We start from the raw sequence: 14,509 nt of genomic DNA on the forward strand, positions 1-14,509 counted from the left end.
CTTAATATTCACCTTGGAGTTGGGCTTGAACTTACTACTCTGCTTTGGCTTCATCTATTTGGCTGAAATGTAGCCGTAGCATTTCTGATTTCACCAACATGAAGTACAGTCAGCACAGGTAAGGCTCCTTTTGTGCATCAGTTCTAAGGGTAATCCTTGTGTACCTGCATGAGTTTTTAGATGAAGGAGTTGTGTTGAAATTGTATCCAACCTACCATCTGCCTAGAAGGACCTGTAGAGAATGAATGAATGGCTCACGGTAGAGTGGTGAGGGAGGAGAGCTTGGGCATGACCTGAGAGAACCGTATGGAGACTTGAAATACAGCAACTCGCTGGGTTGGGTTTCAGGGCCTGAGCTGGGGAGTTATGGGAACTAAGTTTGCACTTGAGTCCTGGGTTGGAGGTCATCACTGGTGGATGCTGAGCATAATAGCAGTGGACAGTGTGACTCCTTGAGAGGTGAGGTTGGTATTGGGTGTCCTGGAGGTGAACTGCAGCTGGGAAAGAGACCAGAAGGTAACAGGAGATGGGACTAGGGAGGAAGTGATGAGGCCCTGGACTCTGGTGGCCAAGCCAAGGATGCCCAAGAAAGGGCCTCTTGATACTTAGGAATTGCTGTTTGTTTCTTAACAAAACAGTTCTCCAGGCCTGGTGTACATACTTGTAATCCCACACTCCAGAGCCTGAAGCAGGAGGATCCTGCCTGAGCCAGTCTGGTAACATTGTAGTAAGAAGACCATGTCAAAACAAAACAAACCAAAAAGTCAAGACTCTGAATCAAAGAAACCCTCCATAGTGACATAATTACAACTCTTACACCTAAATAAAATGTAGTAATTTTAATATCAGCAAATATCTACTGCTGTTCATGTTTCTGATTACTTTATGATTATACACATATAGTTTTATGGGTTTTTAATCTAGATACAAATAACACTCACATTGTATTATTTGTTGTATTTATTAAGCTTGTCCCCCATTTTGTTTCTTTTCCATTCCAAATTATGTGTAGAAGGCTTTGGGTCTGTTGTGTGTAGACTTGCCCACAGTCTTGTTTTTTCTGAAGTGCGTTTGTCAGTGTTTTAACAGGTTCTTCCGCCCGCTGTCCTCCCTATGTGCTGAAGCTGGTAGCTGGATCTAGCAACCTAGTCAGATTCCACTGACCCTGAGACACACATGAAATGGGGTTCTGTACTGTGCCATCCTGTCATCTCTTTGGTAAATGCAGATGACTCGTGTGGATTGCCTTTTAGTCACACACGTGGTCTGTGCAGATCTTGAGACTGTGGGGCATGTTCTTCTGTGTGGACACAGCTCTGGCCGCCAACCCCAGAGCCTCGCCATGCTCTTTCTCTCACACCTCTAGAATCTGCTGCCTTCCCCAGAGTCAATCAGCTGCTCTTGAGGTTTGTTCCTATAGAACAATTTGGCTTGTCTTGAACTTGAAAAAGAAATAACTAGATGAATAGATAGCAATATATATTTTATATATATAAAAGATAGCTTTTATATATTTTTGTCTAAATTTAGCAACATTTGTCAACTGCTGTGTTGCTATTAGAAATATACTCTTAGCTGGTCAGTGGGGGCTCATGCCTTTAATCCCAGCAATTGGGAGGCAGAGGCAGGTGGATCTCTGTGAGTTCGAGGCCATCATATTCTACAAGAGCTAGTTCCAGGATAGGCACCAAAACTACAGGGAAACCCTATCTCGAAAAATCAAACAAAAAAAAAAAAAAAGGAAAAAAGAAGAAAAGGAAGAAATATTACTCTTATTCTTTCATCTTTGTGTATGTGTGTGTGTGTGTGTGTGTGTGTGTGTGTATGTGTGGGGGGGGTGGCTGGCATGGCTAAGGTCAGAGGACAACCCACCAGAGTCAATTCTCTCCTTCCATGTATCAAGGATTGAACTCAGATCCTCATTCTAGATTACAAACACGTTTACCCAGTGAAGCACCTTGGCATCCCATTAATAGAAATATAAACACGATTGTCAAAGAATGACAGTGGATGATGAGAAACTTGAGCAAAGCAGACACCGTTAGAATGCAGTTACCCAGAGGGGACTGGGCAGGCAGAAGAGCCCGGCTTAGGAGTTCTGCAAAGGCAGGAGTGGCCCCCTCTGGCCCTCTTGTTTCTCCTCCTGCAGTGAGCACACATGCTGCCCTTTGGCTCTGTGGCTCATTAGTTACTTTCCTGCACCCACAGGATTTCCTCACAGCCCTGTGTGTGTTCTGATGAAAGAGAGGCCAGAGACACAGTGCGGGACAGTTTCCTCCAGGGCAGAGCGAGGCCTCCCACTGATGGAGGCACCTTCACCTCTCTTCCTTCCCCAGTCCCATACTGCTTTTCCACAAGCATGGTGCTTCATTTTTTCTGTTTTTGCTTCTGTGGGATAAGGTCCTGTGTGTCCTGGGCTGGCCTTTAACTCATGGTGATCATCTTCCTGCTTTAGCCTTCCAAGTGTTGGGATTGTAGGGGTGTGTCCCCCTGCAGCCAGCTCTTCTTTCTTTGTGTGCCCGCTGCTATCCTCAGTGTCTCCTGGTGAGACAGTCATGTGACTTTGTTGGCACAGTTTGTTTTACCCAGAAAAGTGGTTGGTAGTTTCCAGCTTCCTTTGTATGTTATTACACAATGAACATTTCTATGTTATTAAAATTATTTGAAATCCTGACTGCTATTATATAACTTAACATGGTCATACTGTGTGATACGTAATATGTAAGTATGTATACCTTATATAATATACTAAATTTTATCTGTGTATATGTATTTCCCTTTGAATAACTTTATAAGATCAATTAGAAAATGTTGAATTTTTTAAAATTAAAAACAAAAGTGTCCTGAATTACAAAAGAAGACATTTCCTGCACCACTGAGGGTGACCATTCTCATGACGTGGACATCTTTTATGCACATTTGGAGCATAAGCCTTTGTAAAAGCATTGTGGCAACTTTCTGTTTCCTCACTGTGCACTGAATCTGGGGAGTGGTGAACTGGTGCTTGTGTGAAGTTAAAATTGATATATACGGGGAGTCAGATGCCACTGGTAGAGATGTTTAAAGACGACAGCGTCTGCATGTACTTGGCATCGGTGTGAGTCCTCGCTCCGAGTGTACTGACTTTATGGTATTAGATGTGTGTACTGACTTTATAGTATTAGGTGATGATCACTTCCATCCAGGTAACTAGTCCATGCTGTTGAGAAGATTTTAATGACTAAGCACTACTTCTCCGTCTTTGTCTCCACAGAACCATCCGAGTATGGCTGAAAAGAGACAGTGGCCAGTACTGGCCCAGCATCTACCACACAATGGCCTGTAAGTCACGGACTTCTGCACTTAAGGGCCTTGTTTCTGATGCCTTTGATGACTTCATTTCAAAATGCCTGGCGAAAAATGGCCGCTGGATTTCGGAATGAGTTCCTTTGTTGCCTAAGACCTCTGGCAGGCGGTCATAAACCACAGGAAAACTCCTTTGACAGAGGCAGTTGGGATACCAACCTAACTGACACAGGACTGAAATTGAAGAAAAAAAAGGATTAAAAAACAAAACAGGAAAAGGGCTATTTTCCTTTGTGCTCATTTGTCTGGCTTTAACTCAGTAATGACTTTAGAAAAATTATTTTTGCAGTTTCTTAGTAAGTGTTAATACCTTAGTAAGTGCTCATACTTTGGCCGATATTTGGAGGTTGGAGGAAAACTTGAAGTGTGGAGGAAAACCAGACTCAGGTTTTCAGCATAGGCCTCTAAATGCTGAGCCTTCTCATTGGCCTCCAACAGTCCCTTTTCACTCAGTGGTTTGGGGCTCATACACCACTGTAAAAGACCTGTTTTACATACGCAGTATGTATAGTCCATATGCTGTGGTTCGACCTGGTGTTGTGACAGCCTTTCGCCTGTTCCTTTCACTGTCCCCCAGTGTTGTAGGACGATGTGGACCAGGGAATAACACTTTGTAAATGGAGAATCTTCCCAGAAGCTGGGCATGTAGCCCAGTTAGTAGAGCATTTGCTAAGCATGTCTGAGGCTCTGAGTTCAGTACCCAGCAGAGCATAAAGCTGGGCATGGCTGCCCATAGCTTCATAGCACGGTTCAAGGCCAGCCTGGGCTTCGTGAGACCCTGTCTCTTAGGATATCCTGACATCAAATTACCCATACATCCTCAAGCCAAAGTACACACCATGACTTTGCCATATCTATGTATATCTTTCTTCTTTTCTTCAGCTTTTCTCAGAGACAAAGCCCAGCAGAAAATGCCTGGGTTCCTTCCACCTTAACGCCAAGTGGGAGGTGATTTCTTCTTTCCCAAACAATCACAAGATAGACAGCTTCTGAGGAAATGTCTACTTAGAAAGTGTTACTTACACCTTGGGCCTCACTTCTCCATGACATGAGGGGCAGGAAGGAAGACAGTAAAAGGATCAAGCCAAAGGCTAGTCACACTGCAGGAGTATGTGGAATACATAGGCCTCTCTGTAATGGGAGCATAGCTCCTAACTCCTAAGTGACCAGTCCCAGCTGTGGGACTCCCTGAGGCACTGTTCCTTAATGAGGGAGTTCCTTGAATTAAGGGCTTCAGTGGTCAGATGAACCTCTAGGAGAAGAAAAGGATTTGTTGTGCCCTTAATGGTTTGTCACTGAAGGTCATTGTGAAGTGTCTCCATAAGCGGGTGCTGACCATCGTCCTGGTGACTGTTAACACTGGTCACAGCTTTCCTGAGAAGCCTTCCGAAACTATGGCGCTGGTATGGGTCAGCGGTTAGTCAGCACAGTTCGTGTGGTAGGAGTCAGCCTTCCCAGCCACTCTGCTCAGCCTTTTCCCATGTATTCATCCTATAAAAATTTCTGCCAAAAGTTAGTGGTTTATCAGTGTTAGACCGTCTAAAAGCTTTGGACAACTGGTCACCCTCTCCATGATGGTGACTATAATTCTAATCCATACCTGTTTATGACTGCAGGATTGTGCTGTCTACCGAAAGGATGAGGTGGATCCACAGTGTTTTATTTATGCACAGGATTATAAAGGCCGTGTTGAGACTCCATGGCAGCCCCTCTGCTCTGCCACTAGGGTACAAAAGCATTAGCGAACAGTGAGGGCAGCCGACCGAGCTCCAGCCCCCAAGGCTGTAAATAGAACCTGCAGCAGGGAGATCCCACAATCTGAGTTTTACATATGTGATCTCAGACTCACGCTGCCTTTGTGTGTATATTGTCATTAATCTGAAAGATGGTCTGTGTTTTTCCTGTTTGTAAAGCTGTGTGAGTCCTTGACCCCCTCCACCCCTGTTTGGAAGCTGTATGTTGCTTATCCCAGGAGAACCTCTCTTCTAGAAGAAGATGGAGAAAACAAATGAACAAAAAACAGCCAGGATATTCTAATATCAAAACCAAACTAGGGGAACGTTTTTAATTAAAAAATTCTGGGATTGGTGAGCTGACTCAGTGGGTAAAGTGCATGGCCCACGAGCCTGGCAACCCGAGGGTATTCTCTGGAGCCCATGAGCCTGGCAACCCGAGGGTCTTCTCTGGAGCCCTCGATGGGAAGAGAAAGGAACTCCCGGAGGCTGCCATTCTGATTTCCACGTGTTCACTGTGGCACGTGTGTGCCCTCCACCTCACACATACGACATTAATAGTAATCAGTGCAACAAATCTCTAGAGTCATAAAGTTAATCAATCAGCACATTGACCTTATTACACAAATGAGTAATTTTACATATGTATGCAGTTTTATGATAGTGTCAGGTATCAGAAGAAATGAGGCTTAAAGCCAACATCAAAATTTATCATCAGCTGACCAACAAAAAAATGATAACATGATTCTTTTCAATCATCAAAGCAACTGATAATTGCTTTAATTGTTTGAGGTTGGTGTGTATGAATGTGTGTGTGTTTAAAACAATATATCTTTGTGGTTATAATCATTTTTTAATTCAGACAGCCTCACTTTTTCATGTAGCTGGCCTCAAACTCCCTATGTAAACCAAAAGTCACAGAAATTCTCCTACCTCTGCCTCCTGGGTCTTGGAATTTAATTATGTACCACCATGCCTGGTAGAGGATATAATTATTAAACATGAGATTATATATTATAAACTCAAAATATAGATACAGGAATATGCAGACTTAAAGCCAGTTCAGAGTCACACACATCTGACTGAGTTGTATACAGTGCCAGGATCCACTTTCACCTGCAGAGATCTAGAATGCTACTGAGACAGTCTTTCCCTAGTGTGATCTTCCAGTCCTTCCCTAGTGTGGTCTTCTCGTTGTCTTTGGGTACAATTCTTTGTGATGCTTTCTTTGGCAGAGTATGAGCCCAGGGCTTTGGGAGATTGCTTAGTCAGTAAAGTGCCTGTCACACAAGTACAGAAACCTGAGTCCAGATCCCACATGAAGGGCCAGGCACAATGCTGTTTTCCTGCAGCACCATTGATGTGCCATAGAGGAGAGGAAAGGTGGAAACAGGCAGATCTCCGAAGCTGACTGATTGGCTAGCCAGCCTGGCTGAATCGGTCAGCTTCGGGTTCAGTGAGAAGACCCTGTCTCAAAACATAAAGGTAGAGAGAGATCAAGGAAAGACACCCAGTCTAGGTCTGGCTGTATATTCATACATGTACACAAATAAGTATAACCCCCGCCATACACACACACACTAAATAAGGCCAAAAAAAAGTATAAGCCCATTGGAGTAAGAAAACCTCAAGTGCTAACTTCCTTTGGAGGTTTTTTTTTTTTTTTTTCTCTCTCTCTCTTTGACTTTTCCTTTGGGATTTGAGACTGTGTCACTCCGCATGTACCCCAGGCAGGCCCAGAACTTTTGGGTAGGCAGTTCTCCGAACTTGACCTTGAACTGTGATCCTCCTCCCTCTGCCTTCTGAATGCTCAGTTGCAAGCTTACACCACTCAGCCCAGCTTTCCTTTATTTATTTTTGATAAGCAATTTCAATTCAAAGCCACACACATCTGGTTTATGTCCCTCTGACGTGCATTTTCATGTTGTGGATCTTTTGTTGCCAGTTAAAATTATTTATGCAACATGAACCCAAACAGTTCTGTCTCTAAATATTGAGTTTTAGAAGTCACAGTTGTTCTGATTTTTAGAAGACAATTTGGAGTTTTTCCTGCTTACGAAGTTTCTGTTGCCCATGATTCCTGAAAGAGGGATGGGTTGGCCCTAATGAGTGCGTGCCTAAAAGAGGTCAGTGCTATCCCATGCAGTCACAGCTCTGCTTAGCACACACTACAAATGGGTTGTATGTTATTGCAAAGGGGAAAAGTTTTTATCTTTCTCTTGGGAAGAGAGTAATCCCAAGGTGAGCTTCCTAGCTTGCTCACCTATGTCACAGGGTTGGAATTCTCATGCCAGTACCCTTCATTGTTAGAGTCAACTAATCGTGGTCTTTCCTGGGGAAAGGTGTGAGCATCTGGATGTCAGAGCATGCTCAGAAACACTGGTTCCCAGAGGCATCAGTACTACAACAGGAGGAGTTCCATGCAGACGAGACGTCCTGCTGGCAGACTTCACCCAGAGTTCTAAAAGCAACTGTGAAATGACTCACGGAGTTCCACTTTTAAACTTAAGCCATGGGGAACTTTAGTTACATTTTTAATATGTACAATTTATTTTTCATAAAGCATTTTGTCTATTTTTTGAAACCTAAACCACATAACTCTTCTTAATAATAATATGCTTTTAAAAATGGCTCCCAGTATGTAGCTTTTCTCACAATGTGGTCTTTGTTTTTTTGGCAGCTCCCTGCTCTACTATGGCTTATCACCATGACAGCAGACGGATATTTGTGGGCCAGGATAATGGGGCTATAATGGTAGGTAGCGTCTCCGACGTATTAATATGTCCTTTGTAAGGCTCTACCCCACGATTCCTTATGCTGAACACATTGTTGGCATTAGCAGTGTCTGATTCATCATAGATGTTAGACTGAAAATGAGTTCAATTTAATTCCTGTAAACTATTTTCTATGGATCTCAAAATGCTCTCCTGATTAGTGTCTTGGTGCTCAGGTGACCCACAAAGCGCAGACTTTTTACAGGGGGTTTGAAGCCTGTAGCTGCTGCTGTCTTTGACAAGGTAGTGGAGAACCTGTGTACGTGTGTATTTCTGTGAAAGACAGCTGAGAAGGAGGACCAGCTCTTCATCCGGGAACTCTTGTGACTCTAGAGGAAAGCCGTGCAGCTCGAACAACCTTTGGTAAAGGATGGGATATTTAAACTTTCAGTCTCTTACTGACTGGTGATTTTTTCAGTTTAGCTGTGTGTACATATCTACTCATTTTCTCAATAGAAATGTAACACATACCATCTTGGTGCATGAACATTTTAGTGGTTTGCAGTATTGTGTGTCTTCATTAGACTATGTCAGCATCACCATTTTCTAATTGCAGGACATTTTCATGTCCCCCAAAGAAGGCTTGTGTCTCCATTGGCAGTTGCTCCCTGGTACACCTCCCCCATCTGGCTGTCTCTGATCTGCTTTCTCTGAATGGGGAGTTGTCTGTCCTCCATGTATTGTGTGAATAGAGTCCTTATGTGTGTCTTGAGGGGTCTTCTTGGTTGAAGTTTCAGTTTGTTACTTTATCCCTTTTTGTGGTAGACTGACGTTCTCCTAGACAGAGTATTCGCCTAGATAGAGAAGTCCCACTTTGTCCATTGATGGGTTGATTGGTATTGGTATTATTTCCATGTGGGCTGTTAAGAACACTGGTACTGTAGCATCGTGGATAAGTCCCTGTGTGAACCTGCATTCTTCAGTTTGCTGGATATGTAGGAATGGAATTTCTAGGTCATGTGGTGACTATTTAATATTTCAGGAATTCCTCTGTCCATTTTTAGTTAATTTATTTTTTTGAGAGAGAAAACTTTGCTTTATAGCTCAAGCTGTCCAAGAACTTGCCACCTTAGTGCCTTTACCTCCAAAGCGCTGACCTTAGAAGTTTGTATCACCATCTGGTGCCCTGGGTTTGGTTTGTAAGTTCTTATTTAGTGCTAGATACTAGACTCCTATCAGATACACAATTTGCAAAAACCTCTCCTATCATAAGGGTTGTCTTTTAATCATTTTTAAGTTTTGTAAAGTCCAATTTATCTTCTTTTTTTCCCTTTCTTTTAGTTGCTTGTACTTTGGCTACAATATCTAAGGAACTTTTAATTACCTGGCTCAAGGTCTTATTCCTGTTTTCACAGGAATAAATTAATCTGTGGCCATATCCCTCTGAGTGTCATAATGTCCTAATCCTGTCATAGAACAGGCACATTATACTTCTCTTTTCTTCTAGGAGTTTTACACTTTAGTTTTATATTAGAACTTGACCCCATTATATTTAATTTCTGTAGATGGTCTGAGGGATGTATTCACACTTATTTCTTTTGCGTGTGGCTGCCCAAAGCTAGCCCAGTGCGTGTTGTCTTTTCCCATTGTGCTTACTTGGCACCCTTGTCCCAGCCAGCCAGCGGTTTCAGAGATGGAAGCTTAGTAAAGACTTGAGGGGGCACAGGTCTGTGATGGAGGCAGGTATCTTTGGCTGGTTGGTACTAAACAATAGAGGGAGGATCCAGGCATAACTGAAATGTGGTCATGAAAGAACTGCGAGTAAAGTTTTACATTTTACTGTGTGGTGAGAAGCTAGCACAAAGGTTTTTGACAGGCATACAATATGAGGTGATTCATATCCCCCTCACTTCTTTCAGATAGGATTTCACTACACTGCTCAGGCTGGCCCTAGAACCTACTGTGTAGCCCCCGTTGACCTCAGACCTATGACCTCTCACCTCACCCTTCTAGAAGGATGGAATTATAAGCACCACTTATATTCTTGCACCTGGTGATATTCTTAAGTGACTAATTGTGGAGACTGGATTGGAGAGTGACAAGAATGGAAAGGAAAGTCAAATTACTATGGCAACCAGGAATCTGGGCTCAAAGACAGCAGCCTCAGAAGTGGACAGATGACTTAAGATGCCTCCTGTCATGTTTGCTGTAGGTACAGTTGGAGAGGACAACAAAAGATGTCAGGTGACACCAGATTTGGGGCTTGAATTACATAGGCTGTTGCAATTTCCCGAGGAAGAAAAGGCTTCTGGTGGCAATTGGAGAAGGGAGAAGGGAGGTGGTGAGTTCAGAAAACACAGGCAACAGAGAGAGAGACTGAGATAAAGCTGTATCGAGAAGGGCAGCGTGTGTTTATGTATGAACAGATGTAAGAGTGAGTACAGGTTAAGAAGCTAGGAAGCAATGAGATAGACAGTGAGGAGGGAGGGGGTAGGCAAAAAGACACAAAGGTCATGAGGGAAGAAAGAGACTAAGGGTGGGGTGCTACAAGGTATGGGGAAAAATGGTGCAGGGGGAAGAACTGTCAAAACAAAGTGTTTGAAAATTTCCTAGGGATTATTTAGTATTTTACATGTCTGCTAAAAAAAATGGATGGATGGATGGATGGATGGAATAGATAGATATAGAGATAGATGATAGGTGGGTAGGTAAGTAGATAGATAATAGATAGTAGGTAGATGATAGGTAGGTAGGTATATAGATAGTAGGTAGATGGGTGGGTAGGTAGGTAGAAAGGTAGAAGAAGGCAGCCAGGGGTAGGAGGGAACGCATTCTTTTTGCAGGCATAGAAGCTTTGAGCACAGTGGTAACATAAGGGACCATAGTGGGAAATCCTTAGGGTGCCTAATAAGGGCTAATCCTAGGAAAGGGGTTTTGCTGGAAAGAGGATGAAGAGTCTTATGTAGGTCAAAGATCTTCATTGTTGTTTTAGTTGATCTGCACTTTAATGCAAAGATGCCATGATTCTGTTTAACGGCAGCGAAGAAAGAGCCAAAGGGAAGGATGGGCTGCTGCCCTATCATTCAGCCAGCATTGGCAGGGGGCAAGGGCCACTCTGCACACAGTGCAGCAATGATTAGCAGAGCTCTGCCCCTCTCCTTCCAGTGACTTTGTAGGGCTGTCATGATGACGCACACAGCCACGTGAGGTAAATCCACAAGTGTGGGAAGTGAGCACCTTCTCCCGATGGCTTTGGTTGAGGAACAGGCTGCAGTCACAACATGTGAAGGCGGTAGTTGCAGCAGAAAGGGTGACTAAGCAGTGCTGTAGTCAGCAGCTGGTCTCTGGGCTGGCCGCCATGTCTGTTTTCTCATTTACAGTGCTGATGACCTTTCATACCCAGCAAAGCCAGGTGGAGGACAGGAAGCCTGAATTCCTTTTTTTATATGTGTGTGTGTGTGTGTTTTCTCACTCTAAATGAGTCTACAGTTTATAATGTCTGCATTACATAGCAACTTAACAATTTAACACTGATCAATAGGATTCTTAATTAGTGCATAGTCTTTTAACTTTTATTGATTCTTTTCATTACAGAAGTAAGTGCTTTTTTTTCTCGTAGTTATTTGAAAAATATAAGAATATCCAAAGACCTTCAATAATCTCTAAAGGTTGTGATTTTGAGGGTATTTTTATGCACACAACATGCTCATTTTCCTCATTAAATTGTCGAGCCATCCCCATGTCTTTCCTGTAAGTCATCAGCAACATTGACAACAGATCTTTAACATTGGCTCCTTACGTATTGTTTTGAGAGGTTTATTAATTTAGTTTTGCATAGCCAAAGGAGCAAAATTAGCAAACTTGGAGGAAGTATTGGACTCAATGCTGAGCTGGCCAGCAGCAGTTTCTTTGTAGGATTCCAGCTGTTTGATTCCTCCTAAAGAATGATGACCCAATCAGCTTTTCTGGTAAGAGCAGTTCACATCCCCTCTGTAGCTCATCTTGAGCGCCATGCCTTATGACAAGCATTTTTTTGGACTTTGATTCATTTTTCAAGTTGAGCTCCTATTGTTTACAGAACTGTAACTGTCTTCTTATTGCATATGCTTGCTTTTAGGAATTTCACGTTTCTGAAGATTTTAATAAAATGAATTTTGTCAAGACCTATCCAGGTAATGACACACACTCTCACATGTGTACACATTTAAATCCACACACATCGAAGGTAGGTTTCCATGTTAACATTTTCATGTTACTGCTCCAGTTACATGAGAGACTATTGAATTGAGTTATTTGCCATCCTTTCCTTCTTCCTGCATTTAAATTTTTGTATATTGGGTAAGTGTACAAGATTTAATTTCACTATTTTTTTATTATTGGAAGAAGATGTGCACTGCTTCCAATTTTTGATTAACATACAGTGCAGTATACATACGTGCATTTGTGTGTATGTGCACATGTCTGTGGGTGTGATTCACAGTTATATGTATGACTGTGTGCTCATGACAGCAACTCTGACTCTAGGTGTTTAATTTTGATGACTTCTACTTAAGACAAAGTCCTGCAAGTGGAATAGTCAGGTCAGACACTTAAAAAGTTATTTTAATGCTACAGATTTATTTTTGCAAACTGCTTTCTCAACAAAAGTGCAGCTCCTTGCAGCTCCATGACCAATGAGCGAACAAGGTTCTCTCTTGCTGGATCTTTCTACCATTGCTGCCTTATTAGTTGGTGCCAATTTGACAAGAGTGTTTTAAATGACTTCAGCTTTATTTAGGGTTGGCCATTTGTCTTCCATGAATGTCCGTTATGATTTGCAGTGTGTTGTAACTGAGTTAAAAGGTGTGCTTTGGAACATCTGTCAAATACACATTTTATTTAATCTGTATTTAAGTTTCCAGAGTTCTCTACTGGTTATATACAGCATAGTTTTGTAGTGGATTCTAGAGTTTGTGTTTCATTGGTGACTTATGACATCTAGAAATCTGTGGATGAGTGAATAGAGTTTGCCACGTTTTAAATTTTACCACATGGGAGAGTTTAGAAACCATGAGCGAAGCAGGATAAGCACTAACAGGCTTCACCGTTCTTTCCTAAAAGAAAATACTGAAAAACTACAGTAGCAAAAAGGATCTAAGCCTACGAATAAGACAGCTGAGAGAGGTAATTGACTGTCGTTCTGAGGTCTTTACCGTGAGCTGGGATAAACCTTTTCTTACCTCAGCTTGACAGCCACAGATTTAGTAGGAAAGTGTTTGGGGTCAGACAGATCAAATTATATATATTTCAACTATAAGATGTAGTCTATAAATAAAAGCCATCTCCCTCAGTTTTTATATCTGAAATTAATATGCACCCTTTGTTTGTGGAAATTAGAAATATCGTTAAAGCAGAAAAAAGTTAACAAAAAGCCCACTCAGTCACCATCTGGGATTTGGTTTGCAGGAACCTATGCCTGAGAGCTGTGGGGCACCCTTGAAGTTTCAGGGCTTTCGGGGAGCACAGCCATGTCATGGGCTCTGCCCGACAGTCACATCAACATTCTGAGCCTCTCAGTTCTTCTGAACAGCTCACACAGCAATAGTAGCCTTTTCTCTGTCTGGCCTTTGACTTTATCCATCAGCTTGCGCATTTAGTAGATACCTGCTGTATACAGAGTCTTGTGCCAGATGTAGAGAAGTCATGTTATGCCTTAAAGTGTGAGGGCTCATCCATCTGCCATGCAGAAAAGGTATGAACAAGGATAAAGTCTGTCTGTCATGCGGGAAAGGTATGAACAAGGATAAAGTCTGTCTGTCCTGCGGGAAAGGCATGAGCAATGATGAAATAATCTGCACATAAAATACACTCTTGCAGTCCAGACTATACGTAAAACTAAAAAAAAGTTGAAAGGAAATAATACCACATAGACACTCAGATCAATGAGAGGAATACTAGACATGGTGAAAAGATGGCAAGGAAGTGTGTGTTTGTGTGTGTTTAATGAAAAAACTACATGTCTAAAGCTAAAATTATAATAAGTGCAAGTGTAATATATATGAAACCATATCATGCAAATTCACTATAGAGTATTTGGGGATATTATACAAAATCAAAGCTGATTGTTTAGCTTTGTATTGTGTAGTCTTTTGAATAAAGACTAAAAAAGTAAAAAAGGACCACAAAAAAAAAAATACACTCTTGCTCTCTTGAGAAAAATTTGCACTGTGCATAGAGACGGCATATTAAGGTCGTCAGAGCAAAAGTAAAAATGTTCCTTTGAACACAGAGAGATAATGATAAAAAAAATTCTAGTTTTCTGTTGCTGGAATCCTTCTTGAGCATGCCTCTTTAGTGTTTCTGACAGCCTTCTATGTGAGGTGGCCCAGGCCTTTGGAGAGAGCCTGTGCCCGTGCATGGTGGGGATGGGGAGAAGCAGATTGTCTGGTGTCTCCTGGGATCATGGCTGCACTGTGGAAGTTGAGCCTCAGCTCTCACCCAGCATGGGGAGGTGTTTCTGAAGATCCCTTCTGTCCTGACGGGCACTGACCCTCCGTTTGTCTCCTGCAGCCCACCAGAACCGAGTGTCTGCCATCATCTTCAGCGTGGCCGCTGAGTGGGTGATCAGCACAGGCCACGACAAGTGTGTGAGCTGGATGTGCACGCGCAGTGGGAACATGCTTGGTCGTCACTTCTTCACATCCTGGGCTTCCTGCTTGCAGTATCCTTCAGAGTGTG

General features: G+C 42.5%; 1 protein-coding gene across 1 annotated transcript in view; it reads left to right on the forward strand.

Moving 5' to 3' along the window:
* Wdfy1 (WD repeat and FYVE domain containing 1) overlaps positions 1–14,509 on the forward strand; it is a 45,424-nt gene that overhangs the window by 16,392 nt on the left and 14,523 nt on the right. The window contains exons 2-5 of the mRNA XM_050161018.1: positions 3,254–3,321; positions 7,759–7,832; positions 11,910–11,964; positions 14,342–14,492. Coding sequence (XP_050016975.1) covers positions 3,254–3,321; positions 7,759–7,832; positions 11,910–11,964; positions 14,342–14,492 — 348 coding nt within the window. The remainder of the gene's footprint in view (positions 1–3,253; positions 3,322–7,758; positions 7,833–11,909; positions 11,965–14,341; positions 14,493–14,509) is intronic.

Source organism: Alexandromys fortis, unplaced genomic scaffold (genome assembly GCF_014885135.2).
Source record: "Alexandromys fortis isolate MF-2015 unplaced genomic scaffold, M_Fortis_MF-2015_v1.1 scaffold_98, whole genome shotgun sequence".
NCBI lineage: Eukaryota > Metazoa > Chordata > Mammalia > Rodentia > Cricetidae > Alexandromys > Alexandromys fortis.